The 15,872-nt window shown below is 40.3% G+C and overlaps 1 protein-coding gene across 4 annotated transcripts in view; it reads right to left on the reverse strand.

The window, feature by feature from the left end:
- tenm2a (teneurin transmembrane protein 2a) overlaps window positions 1-15,872 on the reverse strand; it is a 588,582-nt gene that overhangs the window by 285,006 nt on the left and 287,704 nt on the right. For all 4 annotated transcript variants that reach the window (XM_072264025.1, XM_072264023.1, XM_072264022.1 and 1 more), the window contains exon 3: window positions 3,490-3,724. In XM_072264025.1, coding sequence (XP_072120126.1) covers window positions 3,490-3,724 — 235 coding nt within the window. The remainder of the gene's footprint in view (window positions 1-3,489; window positions 3,725-15,872) is intronic.

Below are 15,872 nucleotides of genomic sequence, written 5' to 3' on the forward strand. Positions count from 1 at the left end.
CAATGAATTCCACAAATGCACCACACTTCGGCTGGAGAAATGCCTCCTCATCTCCATTTTAAAGGAATGTCCTTCTCTTCTGAGACTGTGCCCAACATATTGAAGCAGCTACAAAGACAGTACCACAGTGTCTATATTTCATTCTCAGTTTGAGAAAAATAGCTGTCACCAAAGGTACTCGCACTTTCTGCAGATGTGGAGAGCATTCTAATTTGCTGCATCTCCGTCTGGTATGGTGTAGGGGTTGGGGGGGAGGGGAGTGGCGAGCTACTGCACAGGATCGAAAGAAGCTGCAGAGAGTTGCTTAGCTCCAGCACGGCCGTGAGCCTCTGCAGCATCCAGGACATCTTGAAGGAGCGATCCCTCACAAAAGGTGTCATCCATTATTCAGGACTCCCGTAACCCAGGACGTGCCCTGTTCTCATTGCTACCATCAGGAAGGAGGTACCGGAGCCCGAAGGTACACACTCAATGATTCAGGTGCAGTTTCTTCACTCTGCCATCCAATTTCTGAATGGACGTTGAAACCATGAACACCACCTCACTACTTTTTTATTTTTATTTTTTCACGACTTATTTAATTTAACTGCTTAATAAACATACTTAATGTAATTCAGTTTTTTTCTCATTGCTATTTACTGGATTGTACTTCAGCTGCAAAGACAAAAAAATTTCATCACATATGCCAGTGACATTAATTATTCTGATTCTGATCCTAGACTCCCCCAATATACGAAACATCCTCACAACATCTACTCTACCTAGGCCTGTCAATATTTGATACATGGCATCACAAGGTGGCCCCTCCTGCAGACAGATTCATGCCATGCATTGATCTAGCTTTGCTTTGTACTTTTCACTGAGGAAGAAACTGACATGAATTGAAGGGAGACGTACTTTCAGGCACAGCCCCTCCCCAGATTTCTCAACTTGGGGTTGGGATGGCTTTAACCATGCATTGCTAAATGATAAAATAAAATGTCAACTGCAGTTGCATGGATTCCAACTGGAAATGATCAGTCCAGTGGCTCAACTAGTCCAATTACACCTGAAAATGGTTGATTATGCTATTTACTCTGGACTAAATGCAATAAAACACCACCACCCCATTTCTCTCCTCCCCAGCTGGCTCTGTCTGCCCATCATCCCCAAAACTGCCTGCCAATCCCTACCTCACCCCACCTTCTCACTCCTTAATACCAGCTGTCTCCCCTCTACACTTAGTCCAAATGCAGCATTTCCATTTTCCTCCACAGATGCTGTTTGACCTGTGAAGAATCTCCAGCAGTTTGTTTCTTTTCTTTTCTGCAGAGACCCAACTGTATGTGATCCAATTTCTGTGCCTTCATCTATTGGTCACTCATATGATCCTCTATGGGATATCCCTCCTTGGTTGCAAACCAGCCTTCCGCATGCAATGTAGAGCTAATATATTTGTCAGCAGAAGCAACTGCTAAAGGTGATCTTGGGTGAGGGAGAGTATAACAGTGCCTACTGAAAAATACTAAGGTGGCATTAAGTAGAGTTGCTGCCTCATAACTCCAGTGACCTGGGTTTGATCTTGACTTAGGGAGCCATTTGATTGGAGTTTGCACGTTCTCCCTGTGACTTAGAGTTGCCCTGGCTGCTCCAGTTTCCCCCCGCATCTCAAAGACATGCAGATTGCTAGGTTCATTGGGCATTGTAAAAAAATGCCCCTACTGCAGATGGGTGGCAGGATCTGGGAGGAATTGATGGGAATTTGGGAGAATGCAAACTAATGTGATGAGTATAGAATGAGTGTAATTGGACGCTTGATGGTCACTGCATCCTCAACGGGCCAAAGAGCTGTTCTGTTCTGCATGAATCTGTGAGAAAGTCAATAGAAAGCTAGCTCTTGCAGTCAACACTACTCTTTAAGATTAATGTGCTGTTGAGGGATTAATCAGCAACAGTCCACACAAAAATGTATTATTTCTGCCTCTTGAGGTCCTTGAGACTCTGTTGAATCACTGGACATGCCAAACAATTTATCTGCATTGTTACCTCAGGTCTCAAAAGGGGAAAGATTTAAAAGGGACTGGAGGGGATACTTCTTCGCACAGAGGGTGTAGTTACACAGAACAAGCTACCAGGAGAAACTGTAGAGATGTGTAAAATTCAATGCTCAAGAGACATTTAGACAGGCAAATGGATATCAAAGGCTTAGAGGGATATAGCCCAATCACAGACAAATTGGACTAACTTGGATAGACATCTTAGTCAGCGTGGATGAGCTTAGTTATTACTGTGCTGGATAACCTCATGACACTCAAGTTTCTGAAATGCATGCATTGATTTTTACAAGGTATTACATCTTGGATTTCAATAGAATTGAGAATATATTATATTAACAGTTTGTCCTGGATGATCTGAGAAGTTTGATTGGGCTGCTTCTCACTGACTGCTGTCAGCAAAGTGGACTGATTGCATTCATGTGCTAATTGTTAAATACATACTGGTCCATAATGAAAAATAAAATTAGAATATAGAAGCTCATTTCCCATGGTGGTGCTGTCTGTCATGAGTCAGGAGGATGTCAAGAGAAGACTCTACACCACAAGAGATGTTCTGGTAAAGTTGATTGGGTGATTGATTGAGATGTTATCAGATGTAATGAAATTCAAAACGTATGACCAATGTATAGACAAATATAAGAGATTCTTCAAATGCTGGAAATCCAAGGCAACAAACAGAAAATGTGTCAACCGTTGATTCTTCTTCCTAAATACTCCATAGAACAGAGGTAAGGAGGAATTTTTTCTTAGACAGAGAGTAGTAAATCTGAGGAATGCTCTGCCACAGACTGCGGTGGAGGCCAAGTTCTTGGGTATATTTAAGGTGGAAGTTGATCATTTCCTGATCAGTCGGGGCATCAAAGGATATAGCAAGAGGGCAGGTGTATAGGGTTGAGTGGGATCTGGGATCAGCCATGATGGAATGGTGGAGCAGATTCAATGGGCTGAATGGCCTAATTCTGCTCCTATGTCTTATGATACTGCCTGTCCTGCTAAGTTCCTCCAGGATTTTGTGTTTGTTGACCAAATGTTAACAACAAACCTACTCTCCTCTCACTGCAGCCACCAGGAAGGAGGTACAGGAGCCTCAGGTCCTACACCACCAGGTTCAGGAACAGGTATTACCCCTCAAACATCTGAATCCTGAACCAATGTGGATAACATCACTCATCCCAGCACTGATCTGATTCCACAACCTATGGACTCACTTTCAAGGACTCTATAATTCATGTCGTCAATATGATCTCTTTATCTATCTATTTATTTAATATTTGTGCAAGTTATTGTCTTTTGCACATTGATTGTATGTCTATCTTTGTTGTGTACAGTTTTTTGGATTCAATTGAGTTTCTTAGTATTTTCTGTGAATTCCTGCAAGAAAATGAATCCCTGGGCAGTATATGGTGGCATATATGTACTTTCGTAATAACTTTACTTCGATCTCTTACAATACCTTGTCTCCAGTGGCACGTTGCTGTTGAGAACCCAGCTGTCCTGCAGCTGAACGGACTCTGGTGTCGTCGGCAAGTCATTGGGCGCAGCAGAAGGTGCGTGGATTTGGTTCCTTCTGTTCGTCAGCGAGTTCCTATTGAGCGAGTTAGCAGACGAGTGGTGGTGTGACAGCGTCTGGTTGTGAGGTGGTGGAAGCGGAGGCCGCAGGGTGGACTGACTATGATGGTTTGGTGGACCTGCAGAGACAGGAAGAACACAATGACTGGTTTGTTGGGAAGCCCACTCTTATTCTACAGACTAACTGATTAGGTTTAAGAAAAAACTTTTACAAATCAGTTGACATCTAATCCATGGGAAAAAGTACCATCTAATTACCAAAGGTTTCAAATAACTTGTTTACACTGTCTTTATTGAAATGTTGTTTCTTTGTAATTCAGTCAAATAAAGCTTCACAGTTCTGCAGTACAAGACATGTAATCACAGACCTGCTGTGATCATCCATTTTTGTTCCCCACATCTGCAAACTTGCTGCTCAGCTCTGCCATGCTGGTCTTTTTTTCAATGCTAAGCATTTATCTTTTTATCTAGATCACAAATAATCGCCTACTTAGGAATTTATTTCAAGGCAACCTCATATCTCGGGGGTTCAGATGACATTGATAAACTACTTAAGCTTTGCACCTGTGGTTTATGTCATCATCAGAACCCCTTCATCTGTTACTGACTTGTAACCAACTCCTTGCTATCTTTTATTCTCCAAGCACACATGGATACTTACTGGACTTTAAGCTGAGGATTCTAAAGCAGTTAATTTTTCACCATGGAAATCTAAAGAGTACTCAAATTAAACTGTGCAGGCTGCACAGAGTGAAGAAACAATTGGGTTAATGAGGAGCCACACTTGTTCTTAACAAGCTGAGGTAGATGTCAGAGTAATAAGCAGATTCTAAAGGAAATATAACAAAGGGACTACGTTGAGCATTTTGAACTGTTTTAATTATAGGAGCGTGCTTCCCTGTTCAATTTCAATACTGACAGAAACCAGGGCACAAATGTAAGAATATGATCTTTTTAAGCTACATTGATTTGGAGTAAAACCACATTACTTCTATATAGTAATAATTGTGGAGCTAATTGTGGCATGCTGTTTGTCCCGATTGGTAAATACCAAAAAGGGAGAAATCTTCACATTAAACAGACTTATTTAATGGGTGTCGATCTTTTCCTGTCCTGCTCATCATCAAGGTCTTCATCAGTCAGGGTCAACTATGGATAATGTGCCCTTGCTGTCTAGCTACACAAGCCAGGGCAGTACAATAACAAACTGTAGCAAACTGTAGCCCATGTAGCAGGCTCCCCCTCTCCACATAGCTGATGAACCAAAGGAACAGTGGACTGACACAGTTTGGCACCAGTAGTGTCACAGGAGTTGCCAGTCAGTGTTGAACTCAACATAGGACTGCCTTAGGGACTCCAGCTCCGGATTTTTCCCTTAGGGTTTATTCCCAAAGCCTTCCCCATGAGTGGGTATAGCTGCAAGGCAGCGGAGGTTTGTGATCTGAGATTTCCTTCTCCTAGATGAGCTGACAGCCGTGGCTAATGAGCCCCATCTGGCCGAAGCACCTGGTTTAAAGTGCCAGTAACCCACCTTCGCCCCTTGTCCTGTCTGTAGAAACAGTTCCGCTGGGCTTAGTAGCTAAGCCACATATGAAGGACAGGAGATGGATTTCATTGTCAGAGGCTATTTGGGGCACACGCCATTGGGAGCATTTAATAGGTAGTGGGAGCTTGTCCCATTACCACCCCTGGCTATAAAAACTGCAGATGATGATGGGGTAACAGTTATGCCTACTGATTGACAAGCGAATATCTGCAGATGCTGGAAATCCAAGCAACGCACACAAAATGCTGGAGTAACTCAGAAGGCCAGGCAGCATCTATGGGAAAAAGTACAGTTGGCATTTTGGGCCAAGATCCTTCGGCAGGACTGAAGAAAAAAAGATAAGGAGTAGATTTAAAAGTTGGGAGAGAGGAGAGAGAAACGCAAGGTAGCAGGTGAAACCAGGAGGGGGGAGGGATGAGTATTTCTGTTTTTTGCATGATTTTTAATCTATTCAATATACATATACTGTATAAAGTATACTGAATATGATTTATTGATTATTATTTTTCTTCTATATTATGTATTGCATTGAACTCCTGCTACTAAGTTAACAAATTTCATGTCACATGCTGGTGATAATGAACCTAATTCTGATTCTGAAGTAATGGATGCTGCCTGGCCTGCTGAGTTCCTCAGGAATTTTGTGTGTGATGCCTAATGATTGAATTGGGTTGTAAACTTAGATAGTTTATAGTTTATTTTTCCAGTGAGATACTCTCTTAGCAGACCATTTTGAGTTAAGCAAGCATTGCAAAAGCCCATTTGAAGAGGGAAAATGTACTGCTAGGCTTTCCCTATCAGCAAATTGTCATGGAAAAAAAACAACTGTAGGACCTTGATTACAGTCCCCTGTAGTAGTTAACTGCTGTACAGGATATACTAATAATAAATTGGATATTCAAAATAAGAAACAAACAAAATTTCCATCAGCCGTAAAATGACATTAACCACACCAACGAATTTTGCTTTCAGAGACATCTTTCAATCCCATTTGATGTTCAGAGAGGGTAAAACATGCTAAACTGACTAAGCTAGCACTTTTATCTTCATGGACACAAGTTGTGCTGGATGCCAACATGCCACCTGTGATGAACTTTACTGGTTGGAATATTGACAAGATAATTTTGATGAGAATTATTCAGTAGTCTAGCTGTATGTACTTTGGGAGGTGGGGTTGTGATGGGGAATGGAGGAAGGAAGAGTGGGGAGTTGGTGTCAAAATGCAACGCGAGATTCCTTCAGCGCCTGTCCCTACCACCCCCAGCATTACACCTGTTTTCCTTTATCAAATTCTGCAGTGGGATTGGGGTGTTGTAAGAAAAGAAGGAAATCTAAATAAAGAAGCATCAAACGATACAATAATCTGGAAAATAAAAAAAAAGAAATAGTGATTTCAACTTTCAACGTTTTCCTGTGCTGCAAGGTGAAAGACCAACCTTTCACAAGTTAAGATCATTTGATAGGTTTTACAGCTGGAAAGAAGGATAGGGAACAATAACAGTGATTTGTTCTTTGTGTTCTTTAAATGTTCAATTTAAAAATGGGATTGAGATTAAAAAACTTCATGAACCAGTGCACAAATTGGATCTCAAAAACACTGTATTACACAAACTCAGTGTGCATCCTCAAATATCATGATAAACATTTTCACCTGTATCTCTACTGGTTCAGGTGTCTCAACCTTGCTTAACTGCAACCACTCAAAGTGGTTAAGAATAGATAATTCAAAAATACACTGGGGAATGTCTTATCTGCTTTGAAGTCCTGCAACTTCATCTCCAAACAAGTTTTATTTAAACAACCTTTTGTCCTGGTTCAATGAATTCAGATTGTTTTCCCACTAAAGATAACATATCCAGAGACATCATTTTAAAATTCTGGGTATGAACAATTTGATAGCCTTGTGTTCAAAGCTATGAAATTAGCAATAAAAAATATTACATATGGCAACTATTTCACAAGTTTTATTACAGTTAAATTACTCTAAATTTGCAGGAAATAAAATCAGAATTTATATTCTTTTACAGACTGTCTCACATTCTACAGAGCCAATGTAAAACTTTAACAGTGTAGTTAATTTGGTTACGAAAGCTACAAATGTTTTCATAACCAAATGTCACATTTTATTGAATCCAGGAATAGTGGAAGAACTCACTGTTTCTGTAGAGCACAGCATTGTGATATGGCAATTCAGAATTCAGATTCAGATTCATTTATTTGTCACAAATAAATTAAAACATACATTGAAATGTGACATCTGTGTTAACAACCGGCACAACCTAACAATGAGCTGGGGGCAGCCCACAAGTTTTGCTGCATATTCCGGCTTGAATATAGCACGCCAAAAATGTTTGCAGAACAAGACAAGCAACAGCAACAACAACAGAGCAGTAACAACAAAATAACAACAGCACAATAAGTCGCTTCCCTCCTTCCCAATGTATACACACAGCTAGTCCTCTAACAATTTGCTAACATATCAAGACAGTGGAGAGGACCCCAGTTTAATATCTAATCCAATTAAGAAAATGCCTGACAGTGTAAAACTTAGCTTTACGTGGAAGAGTCAGTCAAGATTTTGTGCTTCACTTTGGGACCCGAGGCCTGAGTTAATAAACTTTGTGGAAAATGGACAAGAAAGCCAGGACTGATCTGGGATATTAATTATTGGTAATTATTATTATGAATGACAGTTTCACTCTGGGATTCAAAGGCAATTACATTTACTACATCTGATGCATGTACAATAGGGTGGCACAATGGCATAGTGGTTAGCACGATGTTTTACAGTACCAGTGACCGGGTTCAATTAATGCCACTGTCTGTAAGGAGTTGGTACATTCTCCCTGTGACCGTGTGGGTTTCCTCCAGATGCTCTGGTTTCCTCTCACAGTCCAAAGGCATACCAGTTGATAGGTTAATCAGTCGTTGTAAATTGTCCTGTGCTTAGGTTAGAGTTCAATCGGAGGTTGCTGGGCAGCACGGCTCGAAGTGCCTATTCCACACTTTATCATAATTAAAAGTCATAGAATCATAGAAATCTGCAGCATATTACAGGCCTTTCAGCCCACAATATTGTGCTGACCATATAACCTGGTCTAGAAACTGCCTAGAGTTATCCTTCATATAGTCTTCTATTTTACTCGGCTCCATGTACCTATCTAAGAGTCTCTTAAAAGACCCTACTGCATCCACCTCTACCAATGTCATTGGCGGTGCATTCCACACACCCCCAACTCTCTGTGTAAAAAACTTACCTCTGACAATCCCCTTGTACCTACTTCCAAGCAACTCAGAACTAAGCCCCCTCGTGTTAGCCAGTTCAGCCCTGGGGAAACGCCTCTGACTATCCACATGATCAATGCCTCTCATCATCTATTACACCTTTATCAGGTCAGATCTCGCCTTCTGTTGCTCCAAGGAGAAAAGGCCAAAGGAAGAAAAGGAGGGAAAATAAATACATAAATAAAAGTTACACAAATAGAAGTGTTATGGTCAAAATTATGTCCATTGTTTGCAATATCTTCAGTGCTCTCAGATGTCTGGTTGGTTTCTCCCACCGTTTTCAATGTGCAGCCTTAAGTCAATTTCTATATTTAAACAGTTAAAGAGCACAACATTTTTCAAGGACAGTTGGTGATGGGGTGTGGTGGGTGCTTTTTTTTGTTAGCTTAGAAAACACATAAGGTTTTTGCATCTGTTGTAAATAATTCACAATATAACACCACTGCTAATCACTGATTAATTCTCTTGGTAATAGGAAAATAATAAATGCATTTCTATAGCACCTTCTGCAACTTCAAGATGTCAAAATATGTCTGAAGGATGCAGCTATGATAGTAACTAGGGAAATGTGGCAGTCAGTACATGTACAGCAAACTAAAATAACCAGCAGTGTGGTAATGTCAAGGTAATCTGTTTCATTAATCCTGTTCAAGGGGTTGACATTGAGGAGAACCGTGGAATAACTCTCTTACTTTTCTTCATTAACGTACCATGGAGTCTTTAATGTCCACCTGAGAGGGCAGGTGAAGCCTATTGTGCATCTCACCTCAAGGGTTAATTCCTCAACTTTGTTGGAGCCAGACTATGTTTTTTTTCACCTGTGCTCAAAGGGAATGTGGAATTTAAACCCACAGTTTAAGAGAGAAAATTAAACACAAATCCACAGGTATTTTTGTAGATGAAGAAACTAACATCACTGATGTTCCCATTGCACTGAAGACCAGGACATCAGGCAGCTTTTGTGCACAATTTCAGGTCCCTATGTTGCTCAACACATCACGTTTCCAAATGGGATGCAGTTCCCAACCCAGCAGGTCTACAGAGGATAAGACATGGGAGGTCAGCCATGTTATAACAGTGTCTGGAGATAACAAAAGCACAGAGAAGTGATTCAGTAGCAGGAGAGTTAAGGCAGGGAAAATTGAGTCAACGTCATAAAGGCAAAAATATTGAAGGTGTGGGTATGTAATCTGAATCTTATCTCGGTTAAGATATATGACAATAAGATTACAAATTGTACTGTTGACAGGAAGGGTAAAAGGGTTTATGTATACAGTATATTGGTAATTTTTAAACTATTATATAAGTCTACACTTAAGGTAGGCTATTGGATGTAATGTTTATTAAACTCAACTCGATAAGGCACTGCAGATGGCACCAGAATTCAAAGATCAAAGTAAATTTATTATCAGAGTATGTACATGTCACCATATACAACTGAGATTCATTTTCTTGCAGGCATTCACAGTAAAACAGAAATACAAGAGAATCAGTGATGAACTACACATAAAGGCTGACAACCAACCAATGTGTAAAAGAAGACAAACTCCAAAAGAAAATACTGAGAGCATGAGCTGTAGACCTCTTGCAAGTCAAATTATTCATATGGATATATATTGCACTGAAAATGGCTACGGAGTATGCTTCTATCCACATAAACAATATTAATTTTAAATACAATTTTAGCCAATGATTTGTTTTCTGATGAATTTAATTAATAGATGAAAAATAAGGATAATGTATTGGAATCCTTACTACTCCACAGTTTCTCGTTTTTGTAAATATGAATGTATATTCACAACAATTGTAACATACTATAAACTTTAATTTGAGATTTTACAAATAGCTAAATTTGTAGAGATAGTAATGACCTTAAAATGTAAAAAATCCAACCACGTTTAGAGCAATGGACATTAATCCAGAGTGTTTAGGCAATTATGCTTCATTGACTGTGGCCAATTGCTCCCTCCAGTTTGTTCCCTGAGGAAATTGTTAGTATGCAGTAATTGCGTTTTGTTCTCAGTTTTTCTCAGGTCACTGTTTTGTCCTCATCACACTGGGAAAGGTGGTAAATCTGTCAAATTAGAATTCCTATCTTTGAGATTAAATTGATCCTCTACTTAATTTTCTCCTTCCATCTAACTTCCCCAGCTGGGCCCACTGTACCAGTCCTTTATTCCCCTGATTTAGTAACCGCACATTTCTCTCCCTTTCAACTAAAGTTCAAAGTAAATGTATGACAGAAGTACACATATGTTACCATTTTTTTTGTTCCTCTCTCTGCACCTTGTGATGCATCGGGTGGCATCCTTGCAGTATCTTTAGCATTTGTCTGTTTTCCACGAGGCTGAGTTGCTAGCTTGACGCTCAACCCAGCACGTATGGAAAGCATGCAAGGAGACGGCTGAAATCGAACCCACGACTGCTCATATGGAAGTCTGGTGCGGATGCCACTACACCACTGGCTGGCTAATGTTACTACATACTACCTAGACATTCATTTTCATGCAGGCATTTACAGGAAAAAAGAAATACAACAGAATTTTACGTAAAGCTATACATAAAATAGCAAAGACGCATTAGCACCAATGGCCAATGAAGACACACTGTGCAAATAAAATAATATTGAGAAGGTGGGTTGAATACTATAGTCAAGTGATCAAGTCACTGAACTAATAACTATTTGGTGTGTGTTTGAGCTCCATCAGGACAGCCAGGGAACTAAATCTACTCGGGTTTCGATGTAACTCTGGATCCAGCACTGAGGCTGATTCTCAGTTGTCATCTCAGCCCTGAGGCAACGAGGGCAGTAAAAAATGCCAACGTTGCCAATGACATTCATACCCATAAATGAATAAAAATGTGTCTGTGGAAGACTTCTCACCATTCCTTGTGACCTTGTCTGTGTCACAGGACTGCCTGTCTTTCCCTTACTCTGCAGAGAATAAGTTGCCTGCCACTTGTTCAGAAATCTCACAAACTGTTGGCTATGAACTGTGACCCATTACCTGATTAGCACCAAAATGATGCCATATCCGACTATTTAAACTTGCAAATTATTCACAGTAATTAGGTGGTTTCAGAGGTTTATTTCCCAAAAATTATATTTTAAAAAATTCATTTTCCCATCCAGGTGAAATAGATCTGACCTGACTTGGCTAGTGGCTTTCTAGAGATTTGCAGGTCTGACATTTCTCCACACAGTCCCTGATGTCTCCATTCATCCCTAGCCAGCAGACATTTCCTCCTGCTCTTTGGAGGCAATCTCTTACTCCCTTTTTTTGAACATTTTTTATTTTATCTCAATTGGCCTTGCATCTCTGACAGTCAGGTCACATTGAATGCCCAGTTAATCTCTCATGTGGAAAGATAGTGCAAGAGTAGGTTCAACAACAGACCGTCTGATTCCATCTCATCTGAAACATGTGCTTCAAGAACTAGATCATATCATCTTGTCTGACAGCCATGTCAACCTAATTCATGAGCTACTGAGAGGTTGCAATGTGCTTCACTGTTCTGTCTCAAGGTCAGCTCACTGGGCATCTGTTGCGTCCTTGAGATTACCTTGGCTAAGTGTGTCAACAGCAAATACATCTGTATGGGTTGCAGAGAATACTGTTGTATCTCTGCATCCTCACAGATATTCCCTGCAACTTTCTTAGTTCAGTATGGTCTGCTACAATTCTTTACCCTTGTGACCACTGAGATATAGAAAAATCTTTACTTTCATTTGCTTTGGTTTATCTGTAACAGGCAGCTCAATAAACAAAGAGAAGTTTTCCTTCCTCTCTTTCCTTTCTTTATACTGAATATTTACCTGGAAATCCAATGGCTTGAATGCAGCTTTTTCTGTTCCATCATGTACCCTCAAATGCCTCGCAAATCTGGGAGACACAGGACAGGTTTCAGCCCTCTGTTCATTCGTTCATTTCCCTCCTTAAGTGCTGCCTAACCCCACTGAGTGCCTCCAGCATTTTGTTCATATTGTTCCACATACATGTATCCATGGGTTATCTCAGTCTGGAAAAATTGTGCCCAGCATTTGATATCTTAATTCAGTGGTGTCATCTAAAATTCATAAATTCAATATCTTCCTTATTTACTATTATTCATTGATAGTTTAATTTATCTACTACAGGTAAGGGATTAGAAATGTTATTCTTTAATTAAATTATTAACAAAGATGTTTCTGTTGTGCAAGTGCTGGCAGAGCTTGCAGATGTAGCTAAAGCTGCACTCACTTGAACAATTTCTTTCTGGGGCTTACCTCACCAAATGTCACTGCAAGACCAGAACGCAGCTGGCTGCACAAAGCATTGCCTAAAGGTGGTGACCACGTTAACAAAATAATTATTGCCGATGGAGATCTTTTGCATATTTGAAACTGTCTCATTTCAGGCCTCTGTTTGCTTCAGAGTACTTGGCTACTTGCAGGTATATTTTTTAAATGTCCTCTGCATAACATACTGAGAGATTATTGTCTCTTTGCTTCTGTTTTGGATGGGAGAACAGAGAGAGAACTGGATGGCCTTTACTTATTGTGATCCCACAATTGCAGAGTCAAGAATGGGAACTCCCATGTGAGAGATTAGCTCAAAATCTGCATCCCGTGACTCAGTACATTGCCACCATTGTCATCACTCTGTAAACAGCCTTTTTATGCTCTGTTATTTTAGTCACATTTTATTTATGTGGCACGATCAAGAAAAAATACTGAAGAGCCTCCCTGTGGTCATCATTCCAGCTATTGACTCACTTGACATTTTAAAAACTGGAGTATATGGTAAGTTAAATGACAATAGAAGACAAATATCGCAATAAAAAAAGAAAATTAGGAAAAAAAGTGCTCCGAGAGTATTGTTATCAGCAGCAACAGCACTTTCAATGAGTGTGATGTTTATGTCAGTTAAATGGCACAAAGTGTTGCAAGAACCATGTCAAGAAAGGTAAACAAAGAATGGCAGATTAAAACAAATCGCGGAATATCACCAGTGGGTGTACTGCCCCCTGCTGGCAAATAATGGCGCAGAAGGCATAAATGTCACTTTTAAATGGAAAATGCAACTGAATTTTGTTCAGAAATATGATCTATTTTTGCCAAGTCAGGTGACTGATTTACTTTGGCAGTGATGGTACAGGCAAAAATTCAAGGAGAACATTTTTAGAAAGTAATAGCAAAATTTCCTGTTTCTCTCTGGAGGTCCAATGTCACTAAAGAAATTTTCAGAATACAAAACAACCCCGAAACGCCTGACAGTCCTCTCCCTATTTTGGATGGATTAACTTCAACTACCCAAAGTGCTCCCTTGGGTGCACAATGGAGAGTATCTTAACTGGTCACATCAGAGACTGATATGGAAACACCAATGCCCAGGAATAGGAAAGTTTACAGGAAGCAGTAGATATAGCCAATTCATCACAGGCACTGCCTCTAGAAAGCAGCATCCATCATCAAACACCCTCACTATTCAGGCCTTGCTCTCTTCTCATTACTACCATTGGGCAAGAAGTATAGAAGCCCTCGGTCCCACACCACCAGGTTCAGGAACACTTATTACCTACAAACTTCAGGCTCCTGAACGGGTGTGGAAAACTTCAATCACCACAACTCTGAATGGATTCTACAACCGACAGACTCACTTTCAAGGACTCTTTAACTATTAGGCTCCTGAACCGGTATGGATAACTTCACTCACCACAACTCTGAATGGATTTTGCAATCGATAGACTTACTTTCTAGGGCTCTTTACAATTCAAGTTCAGTTTGTTGTCATTCAATAAACCACCAAGCAAAACAACGTGCCTCCAGACTAAGATTCACAACACAGTACATCTACTGTAACTCAGCCACATAACACATAAAGTAATATTACCACTAATAAATTTAGAAATAATAATGTGTATTTGTGAACGCAAACACGAGGAAATCTGCAGATGCTGGAATTTCAAGCAACACACTCAACACACAAGCAGATCTCCCAGTGGCCACACATTTTAATTCCACGTCCCATTCCCATTCTGATATGTCTATCCACGGCCTCCTCTACTGTCAAGATGAAGCCACACTTAGGTTGGAGGAACAACATCCTCCCTCTTTCTTTTTCCCTAGGCCTCCCGTCCCATGATCCTTTCATATCCCTTTTGCCTATCAACTTTCCAGCTCTTGGCTTCATCCCTCCCCCTCCTGTCTTCTCCTATCATTTTGGATCTCCCCCTCCCCCTCCCACTTTCAAATCTCTTACCAGCTCTTCTTTCAGTTAGTCCTGACGAAGGGTCTCGGCCCAAAACGTCGACCGTATCGCTTCCTAGAAATGCTGCCTGGCCTGCTGCGTTCACCAGCAACTTTTAAATGTGTATTTGTGAATAGTTTAATAGTAGACAGTAAAATAATACTGGCACTTCATACATAAAGAAACCTGGGTGGTAGCAGGAAGTTCAGTAGTCTTACAGTGTGGGAGTGGGGGGGGGGGGGGAGCTTTTATCCATCACAAGTTCTTATTCTAATGCTATGGTACCTCCTGCTTGATGGTAGGGAGTCAAAGAGATTGTTGGTCAGATGGGAGGGATCATTGACAATACTAAGGGCCCTGCACATGCAGTGCTCCTGATAAATATCTCTAATGGGTGGAAGATGATCCTCTCAGTAGTCCTCACAATCCTTTGTAGGGATATGCAGCCGGACGCCTTGCAATTCCCGTACTAGATGGTGATGCACCTGGTCAGAACACTGGGTGGTAGTCCTGTAAAAATTGCTTAAAATGGGGGAGGGGGAGGAGAAAGTTCAAGTTTCTCAAGCTCCTGAGGAAGTGGATATGTTTCTCGGCTTTCTTGACCAAAGAGGTGGTGTTGAGGAACTGAGTGAGATCGTCTGTTATGTGCAATCTCAGAAACTCATGTTCCCAGTATTTTTCTATTTGTACAATCCATCCTCTTTTGTACATTGGTTGTTTGTCAGTCTTTGTTCATGTGTAGTTTTTCATAAATTTGATTTCATTTCTGCAAGAAAATGAATCTCAAGGTTGTATATGGTAACATATACATACTTTGATATTAAATTGTACTTTGAAATTGAGTACCTATGATTGTTTAGTATATTATCCACCCCCATTAAAACTCAAGGATTCGGGAAACCTTATAGTTTCCCCTCTCCCTAGCCTGAAAATATTACACCACACCCAGCGAATTAAATAGCAAAATCTACCTTGAATTGAACTTGATTCCTATTGACCAAGTCAAATAATTGCAGGTTTATTCTTTGAAAATACTGCTTTTAATTTATAATCTTTGCCTCTGTTTTTACTGCATTAAAACATAAGAAACACAAGAAATAGAAGCAGGTCTAGGTTATCTGGCCGATCAATCTTGCTCCACCATTAAATAAAATCATGGCTGATCTAGCTATGGACTCCATCTACCTGCCTTTTCCCCATAACCCT

This window comes from Mobula birostris, chromosome 7, assembly GCF_030028105.1.
Source record: "Mobula birostris isolate sMobBir1 chromosome 7, sMobBir1.hap1, whole genome shotgun sequence".
Classification (NCBI taxonomy): domain Eukaryota; kingdom Metazoa; phylum Chordata; class Chondrichthyes; order Myliobatiformes; family Myliobatidae; genus Mobula; species Mobula birostris.